We start from the raw sequence: 22218 nt of genomic DNA, 5'->3' as shown, positions 1-22218 counted from the left end.
TCAGCAATTCAGCCAGCTCAAAGGTGACCTGAGATATTCAGGTGCAACTCACAGTGGTTTCAAAGTATGTTTTGCAATGGAAGGATGTGTTGTGCAAAGCATTTCAGGGCTGTGTTCAATTTTGAAAATTAATATGAAATTAATGAACTATCATCTTAGATGCACTCTGGTGTTAGCAACAGTGCCACAAAGTAATGATATCAGATGATTTATTAGGATGCTGCTAATATGAATTGCAGCAAGCATAAACTGGATCCAGACCCTCAACCATAAACAACACAATAACATAATTTAAAAAACCCACAATAATTTGTGAGACATACTATGTAGCTTACTCGTGGGAAGGCTGTCTGCATTGATCACAGAATTTGTTCCTCTTTCTTTTACGGTGCCTGAAACCCACCCAGTCAGTTTGCTGCCTGCCTGCTGTTGCTAACAGCAAAGTATGCGGTCCTTGTACCTTTCTGCACCGTTGCAAGCATCGTGGCCTGCCTGCTCCCTGAGAAAGGCCAGATTCAGATAGCACCGGGCCCGTGCCACAAGGAGATTCTCTCCAAAACAGAGATCTGTGAAAAGGAATTTGACTGGAGTACCAGGGACAAGGTTAACGAAAATAGAGTTAACATTTCTATCTGAAATGTCGTTCTTCAGTCTTGGGGTGAGGAAGGGTGGTGGTGTTCAAAAAGCACTGCACAGCAATATGGATTTTTGTGATAGCGTGCCCAAAGTAAGCCTCACATAGGTTACAAGAAATCAATACTCTTGCAGTGTAAGGTAGGTCTTTAGCATTATTCCCTACTAGGTTATTGATATAATGGTAGGTGTCTCTTTAGCAAAGCCTGACCTAAGGAAGCAGTTGCATTAGAGGATTCCTCTTTTTTACTGTTTATAGCAAAGCAGGTGTTAAATGACACACTCTGCAAGATATCCCTTAAAGAATTATAATCAGTGCTTGTGAAAGGAGTGAAGATACTGGGATGAAAACTGATGAAAATGAAACTGTCAGTAATGCACAAAATAGACTTAACAGAGCACTAGCAGTAAAGGCCTTTCATTACATCTGTGCCTTAATTTCAGTACACACCCATTAAAAGGGTTGATTTTGATGTCCTAAAACTGAGCTGTGAAGATTAAAATCCATTGATTTTTCTTACCAAAAAATGGGAGAAGTAAAGCAGAAGAACGCCTTTACTTCTCAGTATTTCTTATTTATAGTCTCTGTTTGTTTTCTTTAAGCCTCACAGCAAAGTTTGTAATTACTACCAAACATGGCAAAATTTGCTTGGATTTTGGCAATGATGGGAATGGAAATCTCTGAATCTTTGAACTGCAGACTTGGTCTGTTGGAAGGGACCTCAGGAGGCCTCCAGTCCACCCTCCTGCTGAAAGCAAGGCTAACAATAGGATCTGACCAGGTTGCTCAGGGCTTTATCCAGTTGGGTCTTGAAAACCTCCAAGGATGGTGACTGGACAACCTCTCTGGGCAACCTGCTCTATTGCTGGGCTGTCCTTATGGGAATAAGGGGTTTTCCCTATATCCAGTCAGAACTGCTCTTGTTTCAGTTTGATCATTGTCTCTTGTCCTGCCACCATTGTGAAGAACCTGGCTTCATCTCCACAAGACCCTCCCTGTAAGGCACTGGGGACTGCTGTAAGATTCCCTGAAGCCACCTTTGCTCTGGGCTGAACAAGTCCAGCTCCTTCACATACCTGAACATCTTGGTGGCCCTCCCCTGGACATGCTCAGGAGATGTTTAATGATAGATGTATTTGTACTGTTGGGATTGGCAACTTCTTTCTATATAAGCCTTTGAATACAGTTAAGTTTCTGGAGGTGAGAACCATTAAGCAAACATAATGAATGTGAATGGGCCCAAACTAGCGACTCCTAGGAGCAATAACTGGCCCTGTAACATGATAGATCAACAGAATTGAGCAGAAGCCTCCATCTACAGTCTCATAATATCCAGTGTGGTATGTTGTTACCATGTACTTAAGCTCCTGTTCTAAAAGAATCTGCATAATTTTACAGGAAATTTCAGCTATAGCTGTCTATTTTAACCTTCAGAATATGTGTGCGTCTGTCTTTCATGAATCTTGTCATTAGTATTTTATGTAGGAGTGAGTCATTTCCTGAACTTGGAAATTATTAAAAACTTTTAAAGAATGAAAGTAACTTTGAATTAAAATGATCTGATAGATAAGAGATAATGACTTTTAAAATGTTACTTTACTCGATACTGTGAGAATTAAATGAAATACATCAGCTTACCGAAAAATAGGTGTTTTAAAATATTTGCATAAAAATAGTGCTATTCAACAAAATTATACTCTTCTGCCTATACTTAAATATTTCTAAAATGTTGAAGTAAAGCGTGAAGCTTTACTTTTCTATTGGAAACCATAGTCTTAGTGTCAAGATAGTAGTAAGAATAATGGAATATGGCTCTATCGGTGCCTTAATTTAAATTGATAAAACTATCGGCTTTATTAGGAGTAATTTTGTGCTTATTGACTTCAGCAGATTTTCTTGTTCTGTAAGGATGCCATTGAAACCAAATTTTAACCTTAAAAAGCATTCACCACTTTTTAAAAAAAGAATTGGCTGATAAGATTAAAAGATTAGTAGTGACAATCTAAGATTATTTAAATTTAATTTTGAGGGAAGAAGACTAGCATAAAAATGGTTTTCTGCACCGTCTTCACTTCTAGTTGATTGCTGAAATGTGTTCTTCTATCTAGTACCGAATCAGGTGGTGGTAGTTCACTCTTGCTGTGCATATCAGTGTTATCTGGTATTATGCAGAGCAAGTATCTGCTCTGCCAACTATTTTGTCCTCCCTGAAAGTGTAAAATTCTTAATTATTACCAACTGAGGGTAATTTTTGTTCAGGGTGATAATCAGTTTCTCAAGGTTTGGAAAGTTCTCCCAGAATTCCGGTGCTTTCAGGAGAAAACTGCTGCACCCATCCAGTGTCCCCTGCATGGTTGGATGGCCTTTGTATTTCCTATAAAAGCATTGGTGCTTGCTTTTGAAAAGACTTCTGCATTTTGGAAAACAAATATGCTTTTGAAAGAAAATGGCAGTTTATAAGGAAACCTACTGTATGACACTGGAGTGTGGGGGATTTTCTTGACATGGGATAGCATTGTTATGCCCAAAAGAAACAGAATTTGTGGAATAGGCAATTTTCTGACCTATTTTGTGCAATTTAAATTCCATCAGTTTCTTCTTCCTTGCTGGATTTCACTGTTAATGTGGCTTCTTCTTATAAGTATCAGGGTGGAAATTAGCTCTGCAATTGCAAAAACAAATGTAAAAACACAGTAGTGAAATCTTTTCCTCCAGAGTGACGCAGCAAGTAACTAATCCTGCAGCAGTTATTGCAGCTTTAATTAAAGGTAGATACACATTATAGAATACCTCTTTTGAAGTAACTGCCTTGTCTTGGTCGCCTTAATCAAAACTTGGGACCCTAATACCATACTGGCTTTTTCTTTCCCCAAGGTCAATACTCCCTTCTGCTGCAAAATAGGCAAATGTATGGGGAAATGTACCCCCCTCCAAAAAATAAAAAAATAAAAAGGACTTTTAACACATTTAAAAGCTAGAATATTCTATGACATTTATGGGGCCCACTCTTTCTGCATCAAAATCTGTAGTTTATGATCAAATAACTAGTCTGATTTATAGAAATCAGTATACAGAAATGACCTTATCACTGTAAATGTCTTTTTACTTATGAATGTATATCATATGCATTGTTCAAATTTGGCACTCTTCTTCCTCCAGCAATTGAGCCTAACTATGTTTGCGTTGACTAGATCGAGTGTTGCTGAGTGAATGGGCAGGCTAATGAGGGCATACAAGAGTCATCTTTGGTTTCTAGGGAATGCAGAAATGGATGTCCAGTTGGTTGTCAGATCATGACTGTGGCTTTGCATACAAATCCTTAAATCTGGTGAGGATTTTTCAGCTAGCACAGGCTTTATGTTTCAAAATGTAATCCCTATTCCAGCTCTGGAAGTGAAACCTACTTTTCCTTGCAAGACTGCTTTGATGCTTTGCAGAATTAACTCCAGAATTAATAATCTAAATGGTTTAAGAACAATTCTACTAGTGAAGACAATGAGGGTTTCCCTGTTCGTTCCCAAGTTATAATATACATGCATAGTAGTGCACAGGCATCCCTCTCATGCCACCAACTTACTGACCTGCTTGCTTATGTATTTATTTCTCTCCTCCCCTCTTCATAAAGATAGACATGGCCATTCTAGTCAGTGTTGGGTTTTAGTTTTTATTACTCATTCTTGTACTTTCTTTTCTGTATATTTCTGATATATCAGCCTTTGCAACCACAGATGCTGCAAACAGATTAGCGTCTTAGATATCTGCCATAGGAAAATGTTAGAATGATTTTTGAAGGCTGTACTGTTGATTTTGAATATTTCATGTATTCATGTCAGTGTACGCTAATGAATCCATTCAGGATTTCTGTCTTACATTTAAATAGATCCTTGAATGTAATGAGCACCTATTTCTAAAAGATCTGAAGGAAAGAAAAGGTTAAGAAGAAATTACAGAGTTCAGAGTGAGGGGGACACAAGTAATGTAACAGAACTATTTGAGAACAGACTTACTTCTTTGATCTTTTTACCTAACACACTTGATCTGTCTTGGCAGATTTCTGCTCAGACATAAGTGAAACAAGACAGATGAACAAATAGGGTTGCCATGTTCAGTTAACGTTGTATATCTCGGAAACAAGACCAAGTAGAAGGTGCTGTCTGAAAGTGATGAGGTCCTTAGAGTCAAGATAAACTTTTGTGGGTTTCAGTCTTTCCTTTCAAATTTAGATAAAGAAATATAATTTGTACTGTTAAAAAACACATTTACGTTTTATTTTCAAAAACTCAATAAAATGAATGAGGTAGTGCATGGGCATATTACCTAAGATTTTTGAAAGAATTGAATTATTTCCTGCTATTCAGTTCCTCTTTGAGTGGTGGGTCTGTAAAGAGTCTTTTTATCACCAGGTGACATGTTATGGTAAAGCCAAGTCCTTTCATTTTTCTACTTCAGGAGCTGTCTTTTTACCTTTCCTAATGACCTTGTTATTTTACTTTTATTTTTTGTAGGTCAGCTCTCATTAATATTTCTAGTGTTTTAAGTATGTTTGGCATAAGTACTAAGCAGGTAGGATTACTTAGGAGTAATCCTACTAAGCAGGTAGGATTCAAAAAGGTAGTTCAGACAACTGACTGGAGACATAACTTTTACCTGGGTGTGTGCAACAGCATTTACGAAATTTTGTAAGTGAGATAAACGTTTCAGTTCCAGAATAATATGAGTGATTGTAACTTAACAATTACACCATTAAAGTTGAGGTACAGGTAGTTTAAAGATTGAAAATGGTAAAGCATGCTCACTATCAAGCCTGGTCTGATACCTGTGAAAGGCTTTATTTGATTTGAATTTGCACCTGAGACATCTCATTGGAACTTTTCATGAAGACTCTAGTGGATAAGAATATTATCTTTAAAAGTTACACAGATACCTGTTCTTCATCTGTTATTTCCTCTAATGCTTCAATACTAGTACTTCCCAAATTGCTAATGATACGTCAATAGTATATCATCTCCAAAATATCATTAGCAGAACATTGCTTTTCCCAATCAGAAATATTTAGTTTATCCCCATAGGTTGAAGGACTCTAATCTTCTTGAACCAAGCTCTCACCAGCAGAGGAAATTTCATCCTGGTAAGAGTGCTTAATCAGTATGGATCCTGAAGTCCTCAACTCCTTCAGCTCTCCAAAGTCTGCTTATTGACTCCTTCAAGCTCTTGAGCCATTAGTTTTAGAGAAGATGAAGAAAGATGAAGAAGCCCCTTGTACAAAAAACATCTGAATTTTATTTATGCACACCGCAGTTACATTTTGATGGTTTCATTTTTCCACTGTATTCATATTGCTATTCCCCCTTTCCTTTTCCTCATATAACCAATAGCTACATACACCCACAACACAACTTTTTGCCAGACTTTGGTACTTGTGACAAATGTCACACAAGCAATCACCTGACTTCTCAAAAAGAAGATCCAGTGGCTTTGAAAAGCCTTACAGGTTAAGTGGTAACACATGGAAAATAGTAGAAATTTTTGATGTGTAAAAAATATTAGTGTATTAGCTGCCCAGTGCAAGCTTCAGTGAAGAGTTTCATATATATGTTTATACAATACAATAATTTATGTCTTTTCTGTTTTATTCAGGTCATTGCCATTGTTATGGATATGTTTACAGATGTGGATATCTTTAGAGAAATTGTGGAGGCATCTGCTAGAGGGATTGCAGTGTATCTTCTGCTTGATGAGTCAAACTTCAGTCACTTTCTGAAAATGACGGAGAAACAAGGCTGTCAAGTTCAGAGGCTCAGGGTAAGGCTTCCTGTGTTCCTGTGCATGAACATTCACCACTCATTCCTCCACAACCTACTGAAAAGGGACTGTTATTCAAAAAGTGATTATTAAGTACTGCTTTTTCAAATTAACTAAGAGGTATAAATAAGTAAGCTCCCAACAGAACCTTCTCTACAAATGTTTTTCTCATTAGAAAGATTATCTTTTTCATGTATCAAAACAAGAGTATTTGATAGAATGCCATAATTTTTCATATATTATTTATAAAATAATTTTCCATTATTATGTATTTAGGAATACTACATGTTTGAAAAACTTAGCTTCTTTTTGCTTTCTCTTAAAGTAGTCTGCAAATAGAGTCATAAAGCTTATGTAAATTAATAAATTGCATACTTCATTTTATGATCTTTCTCTTTAAAGTTATTATCTATTAAAATACTTTAAAAGGCCCAAGATTCTTTTTTATTACTGTTTTCCTTAAATCTATATTATCATGTCTGTCTGCATCATGTCTTAGAGTATTACTTTTGTACATGAAATATGTAGTTTTATCCTCTAAGAAAGATAACAAGAAGACTAACGTTCACATTTTTCACAAGATGTCCTGTGCTGCCCTAATATTTAACAGGGATTAGAATCCAAACCATGAGCTGCACTGACCTGACGTAAATGCTTCATAAATACTTCTAGATTTACTGTACTGTAGATAGCACTGAAGAAGTTCCAAGGATGTTGCCAGAGTTTATTTGCAAAGCTCTGAGCACTGCCTTGGCTGAACTTCCATATAGTTCCATTTGCAATTCCTTGTTTCTCTAACTGGTTAGGCTATGTTTGCTCCTCACAAAAACATTATGAAAGCTCTTCTTAGCAGCATGCATTTTAAGAACCCAGTCCAAAAATCAGATAGAGGTGTGGTGTATTTCTGAGGATAAAGAAGGCTTTTTGTTAGAATTTTGGAGCAAACCTGTATTTTTTACCAGTTTTTGCTCTGAAATGTTGACTTAGGTCCTTAAAAGTATTCCCACACCACTTTCCATGCTTGTTTCTTGTGTATGAGTGTGTGGGATTGTCCTCTGGTGGCGTAATACACACAGCCATGGGAACTTTTGGAAAGAAAACACTAAAAATATGTTGTGGGTCTGTTAACACTGGTCATGATTGCCTTCATGAAGTCAGTATTTGGCAATATTTCCATACTCTGGAACTTGAGATACCACTATTTGCTGATTACTTGGGTAACTATGCCATAGATGTTGCCAAAAATGGTGTACGTCTGTTTATGGCATGAGTTTTATCCTCCCAAAATAAAATAAATTAGGAGCATGCCTTTCAAATGATATCTCAAAAAATGCCATGGTTTGCCTTTTCAAATTAGTTCTGTGCAATGTGTATCTACAGCTGTTTCAAAAGCCTAACTTCTTTTGGGTGTGTTCGAGGTTGTCTTTTTAATAAGGTTTTACAGACCTACAGGCATTTATACTGTGGTTGAAAGAATTAATGTACATACATTAGAGTGGATTTTGTATGGATTAGTGTGGATTGGAAAGGTTTGGACTTGGCCTCTCCAATGACATTATGTATTATATGTTTCTGTTTCGTAACTGTGGGAGAAATAAAATACATCTTTACTCTGCAAGGTTTACTTAGAATACTTCAAGGTTTATCAGAAAATGAAAAATATATGCCAAATAGAGTTGTGTGCTGGGTTTCCAGTTTAGCTTGTAATAAAGCTGTTTGAATTAATGGTCTTCTCATCCAAGTGCAACTCCCAGTGACTGTTGCTCTGGGAATAGAAGCTTACTACTTCCACAGTAATTCTCCTGTGCCATTCTTGAGGATGAAGAGAAACTGCTGGTGACTATGAAAGAACAGTCAGTACTTTGGAGAAGTTTTCTCCCTTTCTCTTTCTCCCATCGCCTCAAGGTTCACAAAAAACAGACCATCTTTAACTGTTTGTGGTCTTGGCTTTTGGTCCTCCCCTTCTGTTCAGTGAAAGCAGGAATAGGACAGAGATGTATGGATCTGCTTCTTTTCCTCAGGGTGTAGCACCAGCAGCACTGGTCTTGTTATTCTCTGGCATGATTTGGTTCCGTCTTGCAGGAGTATGGCAGACGCTCCTCATGCCATGCACTCATGATGAGGAATTTCTGTAAAGCTTTTCTAACTAAATGCCTTCTCTGGCTCTTTTTCTCTTCCTTTGGATCAGTAAAAAATGAGATGCAGTGATGAGCAATACTGTATTTTTGAATTCAGACTTACAATTCAGTAGTCTGTATGGAAAAAAAGAGGATTTTATTCGTAAATCTACAGTAAATGTCTGTGCAGACAGTTTTTCTCATCTGTAGTCTGACTGCATATCAGGACATGTTTCCCTCTTTATTGAAAGATATAACTGAAAAAATGGAGTGACTATATAATCTGTGATTATTGTGGATTCTGTAAAGGAGAATATGAAATCAGGGGTTTACTAGGAGCTTTTTCGGTCTTTCCTACAGCATTTCTTCTTGTGGGTTGATTTTTACTTAATGTTCACCTTGACATCACCAGTGGAACTCAACTCAAATAAAAAATTCAGGTTTTATACTTTCCCATTTCTCGTTCCCCACTTTCATTTATCTGCTTCCTGACTGCCCTACATTTTTCCCCCTTAATTAATGTGTTTCTCTTTTTTTCTCATCTCTGTCTAAGCTTCTTTTGATTAACTTTTTCTCCGGTCTGACTTGTTGTTTGGTCAGCAATTCCTTTGCATAGAAAGATGAAGAGTCATTACAGATTCTGACTTTTTCCAGGTGATTTTTCAAAAACTAATAGCTGAATTTTTTGAGAGCTGCTTTTTTTTCTGCTACTGACAGGTGCTGCAGCAAACTGTGAAATAGATTTGCACTGCAAAATGCAGCACTGAGACAACAATCCCGAGAACCACCAAAATGCTCAGTGCAGTAACTTAATTTTGGATTAGAAAAAATGAACAAGTGTAGGCAATGTTGTTTAATGCCTAAGAAGTCAATCAAGCTCCTCAGCTGATGCCAGGTCTTCGTGTTTTATTTGATATGAGGTGAGGCATGTGGCAGAGACTCCATGCTTTGCAAAAACCTATTTTTACTTCTTTGGCAATAACGAAGAATCATCTTGCTACAGGAGGATATTGAAAGCAATCTGGCAGGAACTGTTTATCGCCTGATACTCCTTTCACTGTTTTTAATGAATTGCAGGAATGAGAAAATAGAACCACTAATGAACCGATTTTGCTTTACTTTTGTGAAGTCTACTCCCAGATATGCATACTTAAATGCATAGTAGGAGCTGCTCGTGAGACCTGATTGCTGCTTGTTATGTCTCACCAATGTTATCAAAATCATCAAAAGTTTTCCAGTACTTCCAAGTCTAAGTCAAATTTGGTTATTAAATAGATGTGCACAGCACAATGTTGTATCTGTGAGCAAACTTCTGTGCTAAGGGACTCCAGACTCCAGTGAAGTCATTGAGATTTTGTCTTCAGTGGTCATTGAATCAGATTCGAGGTCAGAATAGAAGCGAACTTAAAAACTGCTTAGTTTTTGTACACCAACTATTATCCCTTAGTAAGAAGAGAGGCCCAGGTTAATAAATAATATTGGTAATGATGAATAATATGAAAAATGTGTCTTTTTTTCCTTTAAAACTGTTAGGCTAAGTATTAGGTAGACATCCATTTTCTTCTTTGTGCATTTTCTTGACAGCAAGTACAGGGTGAGTAATTGTACACTGATAAAAACAGACTCTACAAATAAAAAGTGCTGAAATGAAATGTTTGAGACCATATATTCACTGTACTTATCTATCACATTGGAGGGTTTCTACTGATTAAAATATATGTGTAACACTGAATTATACTTCAAAATTTTAAATCATGCTTATGTGGCTCTCTCTGGGAAGATAGTGGTGCAGTCGTACAGAAAAAGAGGTTAGAGCTTGTTTCCTGTTCATCATTTGGGTGTCATTTAACTGGATAGCCCTGATGGCTATCCTTAAACTGCAGCCACTGGATGTTTTAAATGTCCCTGAGTGTCCTACACCCTGCTCTTGGAGGAGGGAGAAGATCCTGTGTCTGGCTTCAAAAACCTCCTAAAACATCAAGTCCTTGATTAAATTATTCTTGCATATGCATCCACTAACAGTCACTGATGAAAACTGGTTACAGGACCAGACAGACTTTCCATTTGACTCGCTATGGCCAATTCACATACTTCTGCGTGTCCCGTTGGGCTAGCTAGGATCCTTCATGATGTGTGGTTTATGGTTTCCCCATGATTTTCCTCTCAGGATTCATAAAGGATTCAGGATTGCTTTACCCATGATGATGCATAACACTTCTGCAGTGATCAGTGACACACTACTTTTAGTGCTGTTAGCAGAGGAGTCCTGTAGCCCGAGGATGAAACCAAGTAGGAAGGTGAAGCCCAGCATTTCAAACCAAATGGGGCTTGCAATTCAGTGCGTATATATTTACTGCTTCTAATCCTAAGTGGAATGCACTGTTATTATATATCCTCAAATACTGTCTGTATTTTGGGCAATTATTCAAAGTATGCATCCCTGGCACGTAATTAGAGGGTTTGAAGTAGGTGAAGAATGCCAGATGAACTGTGAAGGAAAAGGAAGTGTTATGTGCGAAAAGTGAGTGTGATCTCTGGCACATGCCTTTGTAATGCTGCCACGTTCCCATCTTGGAGCAGATGACCTACCGAGACAGGGAGAAAGTTGGCAGGATTAAGGAAGCAGGACAGAAAAGCTGCAGGAGGAATAATACTGAAGAGAAGGAAGCGAAAAAAGAGAACAGAGGAAGCAGTGACTATGATTTTTTTAAAAAACAGCAATTTAATGTAAACTTTATTCCTTTTATAGATATGCCTACTTGAAGTTATATTTCAGCCTATGAGTACCTAAGGCAAAGCTTTTTTTTATATAGTATGGTAATTTGCAAGCCATTAGCTTTGCTTGTGCCTCCAGCAGTCCAGATTCCCAAGTGATAGCCTGTCCAATACCAATCAGGCCTTATCTCAGTAAGATTTGATGTGTTCAACTGGCACGTCTTTAGGCCAGCATTACTTGTTATGGTTATTTGAAAATGTATAAGCTGCCTCTCAAGTTAACTTTTTCAAATTATAATGACATAAATATAATTTAATATAGTTAAATATAGATCTGACCTACAAATATAATTACATGGTATATAGAATTGGGTAAAACTGTCATTGAAGTAAATGCAAATTTAATGACTAATTCACAAAATTTTATTTTATAGTAAACAAGGGTTTACTATTGTGATAATCTTTAGAATGGGTAAATTCCAGTATTTTCTTTTTTTCTTTTTCAGGAATTACTTTTTCCACACTATTTAACTTTCAAATAAAAGCTTTTTATTTCATTACTTAAAGCTTGAGTAGCTGCTGCAGAAAGAATAATTTTCTTCAGCGGGATTGGCTTGTTCAAAGTTCAACAAAAGCCACACTAGAAAAGCAGGGAAATGGACTTTCATTGATAAGAAAACTGCTAATCAGAGTGCAGAAAACTTGAAAGACACGATGCTAGATTGTCAAAAGTGATTAGCAGGTAGAGATGCAAAATTATGTTAACCTCCCATTCAATAATACAAATTGGATTGTTATTGTTCCTGATTCTTTTTTAGCTGTTCCTGAAAATAGACCTAAGCATCCACCTGTATTTTCACTTTTAAAATTTTACCTTTTAAAATTTTACAGCACTTCTAGATAATACTTCTTTTATTTGTCTAATTAAGAGATAAACTGTATGTTTTATGTTTCTAGCATATTTGCAAGACATTTAGGTCACAAACAAAACATTTTTAAATGCTGTCTTTGTACATTTTAACTGAGTTACATTTTTGTTCAAACAGAGCTTGTCAAAAATGCTAAGTCAAAACTCACCTAATAAATAAATAGCATTTAAAGAATTCTGATAGCTTGAGTTAAACCATGATTTGCCAACTCAGCAGCTTTTAAGTGTAGCTCTTGCTTCTTTGATTTGATTTTTCTTTTGATAAAAGTTTTAAGATACCAACAGTGAAATATATACTGATTTAGAAAGCACGTGTTATTTGGAAATATGCTTTTATTTCATGGAGATTCTCTCCTCATTTTTTGAATTGTCTGTTTGGAAGGATAAAGTTCATTGGATTGTAGTAGGTACTATCATTAAAACTCCTACAACTTCTACCTATTAGAACTTCATATGCTTTAGGTAGAGGTGTAAGTGCTCCCATAGACAATAAAGGTTTATGTAACTGTACTGCAAACTCAGTCATACTATATAGGCTGGAATCTTAAATACTTTTGTAAGTTTAAACATCTCTACAGCTTCCTGAGGAGGGGAAGTGGAGAGGGAGGTGCTGATGTCTTCTCCCTGGGATCCGGTGACAGGATGCGTGGGAATGGTTCAAAGCTGTGCCAGGGGAGGTTTAGACTGGACATTAGGAAGCATTTCTTTACCAAGAGGGTGGTCAGACACTGGAACAGGCTTCCTAGAGATGTGGTTGATGCCCCAAGCCTGTCAGTGTTTAAGAGGCATTTGCACAATGCCCTTAACAACATGCTTTAACTTTTGGGCAGCCCTGAAGTGGTCAGGCAGTTGAACTAGGTGATCATTGTAGGTCCCTTCCAACTGAAATATTCTGTTCTGTTCTGTTCTATTCTATTCTATTTATTTTATTCCCGTGATTTTGCTGAATTTACCCTGCACACACTCTTACCCATGTTGCTTCATGAACAGCCCTAATCCCTCTGTACCTGGCCTTTGCAGAGCACTTGTCTGCTATGATTTTCAACCTGTCCTTGTAGCAGTCCCATGAAGCAAGACATTCCTCTGTATTCACAAGTCTTATATTCCACTATTTCCATATATACAGTCTATGTATTAATCATATAGATTCTGTTTTCTTACTGCCAATGCTAAACTACAGTTTTAACTCCCACTGGAATACTTGTAAATTACCACAAATTAGCATTGCTAGAACAAATATTGCAAGGCTAGAAACTACAGTAAATATTGTGATCATTCACAGCTATATTCCAAGCTATATTCATGTCTTGTGAAGGATTTTGTATCTCACAGCCACATGAGGTAGATGCTGTAGGTTGGTTTGCATTGAATATAAATTTTATTTTTTCTATAAATAAGCACCTTTCTGTAAAAATTTCTGATAAATGGTATTGTATTTTTTTTCTACATCCATATAGGAACTTTTTGAAAATCATTATCGATACAGTCCAGAAGGTGTTGTAACACTTCTTTTGAATTTTTTGTTTCTAAGAGCTTAAAAAAACAAGGCGGGGGGGGGGGGGGGGGGCGGGGAAGACACTGGCTTAGCTGAATCAATTTCATCCACAGTCTGGGAGAAAAATTGACCACATTTTTGAGGTCCAACATGGAAAATTTCCCAAATGCAATTCACTGAGTTCACGAGTAAAACATAAAGCTTCTTAATAGAATTCAAACTTAACTGCTGCGTCGAGTTTGTGCTACCTATGCGTATTGTGATAGCATCTCTGAACTTAGAAAGTGATTGATCCCATGGTGCAAAGCTGATTGAGAAATCTTACTAGTGGTAAAACTGCAAGGGATTCTGGCACAAGGTGGTATCATTCAATGGATCATCTCAGATTGGGGCATCTGTGTTTGTAGGTATAGCAGCCTTTTTCTATTAAAAGAAAAGTGATTCTGGCTCTTTAGATGTTGTCTCTGATTAGCTGAGATGCTTGAAAATCTTCTAAATGTTGTACATCAGACAATGAAAAGAATTTTTTTTTTTTTTTTGCAGTACAAAATCTCTTTCTCTTGTCAAAGACTTCTTGTGCCAGAACCTTCATTTCTGGGAGCGGTGGCTATGGAAAAGCAGAATTTCATTTTCTGTGGCCTAGGGAATCTCATCAGTCTTGAAGACAAAGCAATAACTTGCCATTTTGGGTCCTTAGGGGACAAGTTTGATCAGAGTTTACTTCCCTGCAGATTTTATTAATATGCAATAATATAACTCTTCCCCTACTGTACCTCTGCTTTTAAACCCCTGGATGCTAAATATGGAATATAGTATACAAACTGAAATATTTCAATTGTCTTTTTCAGAACATGAGGGTGCGGACAGTAAAAGGACAAGATTACTATTCTAAAACAGGAGCAAAATTCCATGGAAAAATGGAACAAAAATTTATTCTTGTTGACTGTAAGAAAGTCATATATGGTTCTTACAGGTAAGATCAGTCACTGAGGTGTCCGTAGAAAACCTGTCATCTCAGTAATTCTCCTATTACAAATTTGGATTTTTTTCTATTTCTGAAAATTCTCCCAGGGAACTCCATGGGAAAATTTTATTATCTTTTCTGTAATTTAACAAGTTATCATAGATACTTATTGCTAGCTAGCCTAACACGGAATCAAATTTTGAGATCCTCTGTTAGTTTTTCACAAATAAGAAATAAAGGATATAGCTTTAGCTACAGCTGGAGACTTGCTAAAAAGAGAGAAAGATCCTGATTTGTCTTACATTGTCTGAATTATTCTTGTTTAACATTCACTCCAGAAAAAGCTGCCAAAATTATTTCATAAGCTGTCTTGGGTAGTTCCTCCGCATAATAATCTTTTAAAGCTAACATTAGACCTGTTCTGTGGCACTCTGTAGTGTATCATGGTCAAATTCAGAATTGCCCAAGTTAAGTTGACATAGTCTCTCCTCATATTTGGCTAAGTTTCTTTATTCTACTTTCCATTTTATTTCCAATGTATGTGTGCAAAGCATAGGCTGGAATAACTTACAGCTTTGCAGAGCTGGAAAAAAACAAAGTTAAAGCAGGGACAGTTTTATGTGACACATTAAGTGTTTTCCTTCTTTTCATGCTACACTTCTCTCCTTTGGCCTACTGAATTAGTTTCTGCCAGCGTAGTGCCTGGGTGCCAGGTCTGCAGCCACTGACTTTCATAGATTTCCACCGCTGTAAGCTTTCAAAAAAAAATCTGGCTTTTTATTTCCTCGGAGACTTGGCCAGCCCCAAATTCAGACTGATGTGTATAAATGGTAGTGAGGTAAGTGACATGTTGAAGAATGAATCAATGTAAGAGAGTCCAGGGAGAGTCTGCCTGCTTTGACATCTACACACAGTGTTAGAGTCTGTGAGAATGTGATAGTTTTTCTCATTTCATTTTGAAAAATAACACTGCTTTAAGACCTAGCACCACAGGGGCTGGAATCATCAGTTGCTGTAGAAATTAAGCTTGATGAGTCTTTTTGAATTCTTGCTCTCTGAACTCAATTTAAAGTTTAATTTTTTTCCAAATATTACAAAATTTGTTATTCTTAATTGTGAAAATTAATAGAAAAGACTTATGCAGCATGATTTGATTTAATCTCAGCACACTATTATTTCCTGAAAAATACAAAACTAACAAAACAAATAAAACTAAATCAGCAAGCTATTTACGTGAATACAACAAACCTGTTTTCTAACATCCAGAAGACAAATGCAAATAAAACAAGTTCATTGATTTAATTTTTTTTCACTTTTTTTTCATGAAAATAGGATAGCAAAACCGATTTTTTCTTTGCTGTAATCTACAAATTGCATGCTTTTGACACCATGATATTAGGCTTGTTGAAACACCCTTAATGTACATGTTAATGTATTTTATCTCATTCTGTAGCTGTAAAGTAGCTATAGCTACTTAGCTTTGAGCATGTGTTCAGCCTTTCTAAGTACAATAGAAAAGAGGAAAATTTCCTTCATCAGAATATCATCATTGCAATTAAAAGAAATGCTCATATCCAATCTGGTGTGCATAGTAGAAAATGTAAACTTTTTAACAATTCTGAGGTGCATCTTTTTGAAAATGTGTTTTGTGTGAAGTACATTTAGAACTGTTGAAGCAGTTCTGCGTATTATTTCAAATGTATTTTTTTCACAACATAACTACACATTAACATTGTCTGACTCAGGAGTAAATACAGTGGGTCTAGTCAATCCTGGCTTAGTCTTTGTAGAGGTAATTTTGCTCCATTAGGTATTTGTATTCCACTGTTCTACATTTGTGAATACTTTTTTGCAATATCCACTTTTTATAAGGGCAATTAAGTAGTTATAGAGTCATTCCTGCTCCCACTGAAAGCAGTGGAAAGTCACCAGCTGAGTTCGACTGGTATTAGATTAGACCTTCCAAATCCAAATTCCATGAATCATACCAACAATTTATTTATTTATTTAGAAAGTATTTGTACAAAACCCAGGTTTGTATGAAAGCTTTCTTATCAAGAAGGACCAGTGTAATACAGTGTTTCTAATGGTCATTTGTTCTTCTTTCAGCTTTATGTGGTCGTTTGAAAAAACCAACCTCAGTATGGTGCAAGTTATCACAGGACAGCTGGTTGAATCCTTTGATGAAGAGTTCAGGACACTGTATGCTCGTTCTTCTGTTCCTAGTTCATTTGCCCCAGAATTAGTGCGGGTAAACAGTCGCAGGACACTCTGGGACAATGATACATACCAACACTCAGTGTCTTCCTTGGCTTCAGTTTCTAGCCAAAGAAACCTCTTTGGTAGGCAAGACAAGGTTCATAAGATAGATCCTATTTGTTGGAAAACTCATGGAAGATATGCAGTAAATGAAATAGATAAATATGGCTTGAGAAATCAAGTCTATAATAAACAACCATTTCATCCAGGTTTTAATATGCAAAATCCAATCCAGCAGTATCAACCTAGTGAAAAAAATGAGCACTGGAAGAGACATAGTTACGCTGGGGAGAAGCCAGAAAGGACACCTTACCTATTGCTCAACAGAGCTATTAATAGAGCCAACAATCCATCAAATACTTGGAAAATGCCATCTGATAGCCTTAGTATTGTTTCTTCATTACGAGGAGGATATGCAAATAACTACAGTACCCCCCAGCAAAGTTTTGCCAGTCAGTTTTCACGACCAAAGATAAATCTTGCAGAAAGAAATTCAATTGTACGGAGGTCTTTTAATGGGACAGATAATCATATCCGCCATCTGCAGCAAAGGATGCCGACCCTCGAACACACAACGAAATCGTTCCTACGTAACTGGCGAATTAAGTCATATTTGAATGATCAATCAGATTATCCAGTAGAGTCTAATGGGTCAGCCTTGGGTGACAGATATGACAGCTATGACACAGCTGAAAATATTAAAGCTCATGCGCTATATTCTCATTCTCGCTTACGATCATCATTGGTGTTCCAGCCAACTTTACCTGAACAGCAGGAAGTAAGCAGCTGTGCAAGTTCTTCAAATTCAACTATAATTGGGTCAGAGGGAAGTGCAACACCTAAAGGGACATCTAATCATGCTCCAAGTGTGGAAAATGGAACAGAAAATATTTTAGAAGAGCTTAACACAAATGTCCCACTTAAATCAGATGCACGAAAAAACCACAGAATTCATATTGCAGACAACACAAAACCTAGCGTAAATTCAGATGCAACGGGTGACTCATCTCTCTACTTGTACACAACACTGTGTGCAGACAAACATGCAGAAAATTTAAAGAACCTTGAAAATGAAAATATGCTAAAAAGGAGAAGTTTTCCCATGTTTAATTCAAAGTCCATATTAGACCCTGGTGCCAACAAACATGCATCCAGTTACGTTTACAGTACATTGATTAGGCATAGACTTAAGCAGCCAGTTAGTCCAAAACTTCCAGAGGACACGCTGAAGAGCTCTAAAAGTTTGCACAGTGTGACCAACCACCTGCCACAGGAGGAAAAGAATCTCAAAGGAGAGCTAAAGAGCCCAACTGCTAGCAAGGCAATCTCTATGGCTGTTCTCACTGAAGCTAGCAAAGAGGAGTCTTCTAAGGACTGCACATCAAAGAAAGAAAGTAAGAATTCCCCAAGTTTTCTAAAGAAAGGATCCCAGAAATTGCGGTCACTTCTTAATCTCACACCAGACAAGAAGGAAAACTTGTCAAAAAACAAAGGTCCTTCCTTTTACAGAATGTGTAGTAGTTCTGACACATTGGTTTCTGAAGAAGAGAATCAAAAACCAAAGATTTCTGAGAATAAGACAGATTCTTCCCCAAGGAGAAAGAGAAACACATCATCAAATTCTCAAGGAAGCTTGAACAGAAGTAAAGAAGATGTCACTGGAAGCCCAACAAAGTCTCCAAAGTCTCCAAAGTCACCAAAACCTCAAAAACCTCCATCTGATGAAGGCAATAAAAAGTGTCCTCTCTTATGCCCCCTTGAAAGTAAGTTCATAGAAACTGCAGGAGATGCATCTACCCCAAGATTTAATACAGAACAAATTCAGTATCAAGATGCAAAGGAAATCACCACAAATATTACTCCCGAAAGTGGCCCTGTTTCTGCTCTTCAAAGAGCGAGTTCAATGACACCACAGCTGGCAAGCTCAAAACGCCAGGAGGAGCTAAGATCTCGTTTGAGTGAAAGGCGTGTTTATAGCCGCTTTGAGCCATTCTGCAAGATGGAAAATGCTAGCCAACCTGCAGGAAATGCACCCAACAGCAGTTCGCATTTCGCAGATATCAAAAGTAAGACCTTAGGGAATAATTACGGCAGGAGTAATCACATGGTCAGCTACAACTCAACTACTTACCATCCGTTGCAGCCTAATGATAACAAGCTGAGAGGATTTATGCAAAAGTTTGGGAACTTCCTACACAAAAGCAAGTAAAACTTTTGTTGATTATGTTGAAATACAGCAAGAGTAGCAAAGTTGGACGTAATCTTAACTGGACAAGACTGACAGGCAACTTTTGTAGAGCTTACTCGGGTTTCTTCTTGGGTCTAGGACATTGGAATGAATGTACATATTTTTACATAATTATCCTAGAATTGTTATACTTAAGTCTTTACAGAAATTATGTGTCCAGAAGATGTCTCAAGGGTTGTTTATAATGTTTATATTGTAAGATTAATTTTATACATTTTCCTTGTGAAGAAGGTATGTACTAGCATATTGTAAGATTAAGTGTGGGGAAAAAAAGATGGAGGATGTTTTTAAACTTCAAATAATACTGTTTCCAAAGATTTGCCCTTTAAAAATAGGATAGCACTAGGAATAGTGGCTTGCATTTTTTCAGCAATTATGTACACTTTCAAATGATAAACAGAAATGTTAATGCATAGCATGTTACTTATCTTTAATTTTTGAGAACCTCTTTTAGGCTTCATCTTGTTAATAATTTACCCCATAGCATCTATTGAACTGTTTGGGCAGCAGATGGATCTATCTTACTTTATTGAATTTTCCATGTAATATGATATTTTTCTGAAGTATTTGGCACACAGAGCTTAAAGTGACCTTAATCTGAGCTTTCACGGACTTGTTTACATGGTTAAACTATTGTGAATGTAGGATGAACGTTTAAAAAGCTATTTATAAAATAAGGTGCCTTGAAAATAACTTCCAATGAGTTCAAATTTCAGTGGGTTAACTACATTTGTATAACATGCCAGTATTCTGTAATGTACTCTAAAAATAGCTTTTTGTTACATTTTTCTATTTGGTGTTTCAAAAAAAAAATTGTCCGTGGACTTCCATTTCTCAGGTAAGTTTTTGAGTTTCACATGCGACAGTCTGTTTTAGATGTTGCCAGATATATTTGCAACACTGGCTTTAATAACCTCTTTTCTTTTAAATAAGGTTGCAAGTGCTTAGACTAGGCATACGAGGGAGATGGCAAGCTTAACCCTGCAATGCTGCCTTATGTCAGGATGAATATTACAAAGCCAAGAGCAATTGGGCATCTAAAAATGAGATTCATAAAAGTCACCACATCAAACAATAAGGCACCTCTCCTAAGCCAAAGAAAGTATCAGTGAAGGGTGATAGTAGCAAGTGTTTAACCTTAATGAAGGTATTTAGGCATCTAACTGCAGTCTAAGGGACACATTTTTGTTCATCCAAGCCTCTCGGTCATAAAAAAATTTCCTGATATTAAATGCTTATGCCAGGTTAGTGCTTACAAGAAACACAGGCAGGGTGTTTGAGCAGCAGCATGGCATCCACTTCTCATCTGCAGTGTGCAGCCAGAACATCCAGCTGGCTCACACCCTCCTGGATGCAGAGCGTGTCTCTTAGGAGAATGCCATAACCATTTAGCTGCAAGATGCTCTGCAACAGTTTTGTTCCAAATTCAAAAATTTGGGAAAATTCATTGCTGAAAGCTCATAATCCTTTTACAGGGTCTTCATGTTTCAGGAGCATGTTTTAGGAGACCACTTCACTCTTAGATCTGAAGGGTCCTGCAGCATTCTATGGAGGAGTCCCACTAGGAAGGTCTTGGCTTTATTCTTTAGAAAGAAACACCAAAAAGGCATTTCATGCACCAGCTAGATCAAGTTCATTTGTCTGTTCTACCTGTGGCCCTGGGAAGAGATTTTATATATGGAAATCTGCTTCTCACCGAGAATCTGCTGTGGCTTCTGTGAGCTCACCAAAGTTATTGTCAGTAATTTCAGTGAAGCAGTGTCAACTTTTTGTGCAAACTGTTTCTCAGGCAACCTTATTAAGTTGGTGCATCATAGCAATAACTGTTTCACTGTGGGGATGGTATTTATTTATGAGAGTGGTGAAGTCTTGCATCTCAGTCGTCTGCTGAAAGTTTAGGTCTCCCCTTTACCTGTGACCATGTAAGAGATTTTACGAATTTCTTGATGAACACTGGTCACTTTGTTCACTCTTCGCTGAAACACTATAGTTGGTATTTTTCCCAAGTGAATGTTTATACTGAAATACTCTGTCCTGACAGAGGTAGCATTTTCATACCCAAGGCAAGGAGTGTCTCCTTGGTGCTCCAGGCATATTTTCAATACAGGCACAACACACTTCCACAGCTACGCAGCCAACAGCAATGCAATACTGTACTTTTTATAACTCTTAATATTTTTAGCAGGGCAGACAGTTATTCAGGATGGTGCCTGAATTAACAGTACAGCAAAGGAACTTAACTAAGATGCAGGTGGTGCTAAAAAGGGTGTGAGTAGTTTCTAGGAGGATCTTTAGTTTTCCCTTGTATTCTCATAAGCTCTGACGTACACTTGAAGGCAGTACTATATTTGGGAAGGAAATGACAGAGCGAGAACAAAGGTCTTTGGGCACGTTTTGAAGTGACAGTGCTTTCCATTTTGTAGTAAATTTGGGGAAATCTATTTTGATACAGTTTGGAAATGCTTTACTGTATTTTTCAAAGTAGATTGCTAATTACAGAGTCCTGAGAAGGCAAATATTTTAATTTACCAATTCATCTATGTTTATAGATACATACTACTATTTTGTACCTACACAGAAGATTAAGAGCCTTCAGTGAAGAGCCTGCTCATAGACTTAATAATGCAAAAAAAAAAAAATCACAGTAGAACTAGCTTTTTTTTCATTTTCAGATCTCTCCTCAGACACCCCGCATAGGAATGGTGCTACGTTAAGGCCTGATCCAAGATTAATTGAAATGAATGTGAAAGACCACCACAGACCTCAGTGGAAGTAGGATCAGACACTTAATGTACTGACACCACTGTTCTAGAAATGTTACAAGACCAAATGCTGCTTGGGGAGCGCGAGGCTTTGACACCACGGGAACAGCAGCCCCATGCCCTGCCTGCAGCTAGGGCTTTGAAGGTGGAGGAGCACACTGGGGAGCTCCACTTGTGGTGCAAGGACCAATTGTTATTTTGTTCTTTCCAGAATTGGTTGTTAAAGGTGGGAAAACAATGCTCACCCAGTCCTGTCTGATTTGCCTCGTGTCTGTGGGGGAACCTAGCTGTTTC

At 37.2% G+C, this 22218-nt stretch overlaps 1 protein-coding gene across 1 annotated transcript in view; it reads left to right on the top strand.

Annotated features, from left to right (window-relative positions):
- Nucleotides 1–19123, top strand: part of FAM83B (family with sequence similarity 83 member B) — a gene marked incomplete at both ends in the record, with an annotated part of 46527 nt that extends 27404 nt beyond the window's left edge. Inside the window, 3 exons of the mRNA XM_082308033.1 lie at nucleotides 6272–6436; nucleotides 14540–14664; nucleotides 16765–19123. Of these exons, the coding sequence (XP_082164159.1) occupies nucleotides 6272–6436; nucleotides 14540–14664; nucleotides 16765–19123 (2649 nt within the window). The remainder of the gene's footprint in view (nucleotides 1–6271; nucleotides 6437–14539; nucleotides 14665–16764) is intronic.
- Between the last annotated feature and the right edge of the window lie 3095 nt (nucleotides 19124–22218).

This window comes from Platalea leucorodia (assembly GCF_965183815.1).
Source record: "Platalea leucorodia genome assembly, chromosome: 3".
Classification (NCBI taxonomy): domain Eukaryota; kingdom Metazoa; phylum Chordata; class Aves; order Pelecaniformes; family Threskiornithidae; genus Platalea; species Platalea leucorodia.
The sequence above is the reverse complement of the archived record's forward strand: the minus strand, read 5'-3'. Positions and strand labels throughout refer to the sequence as shown.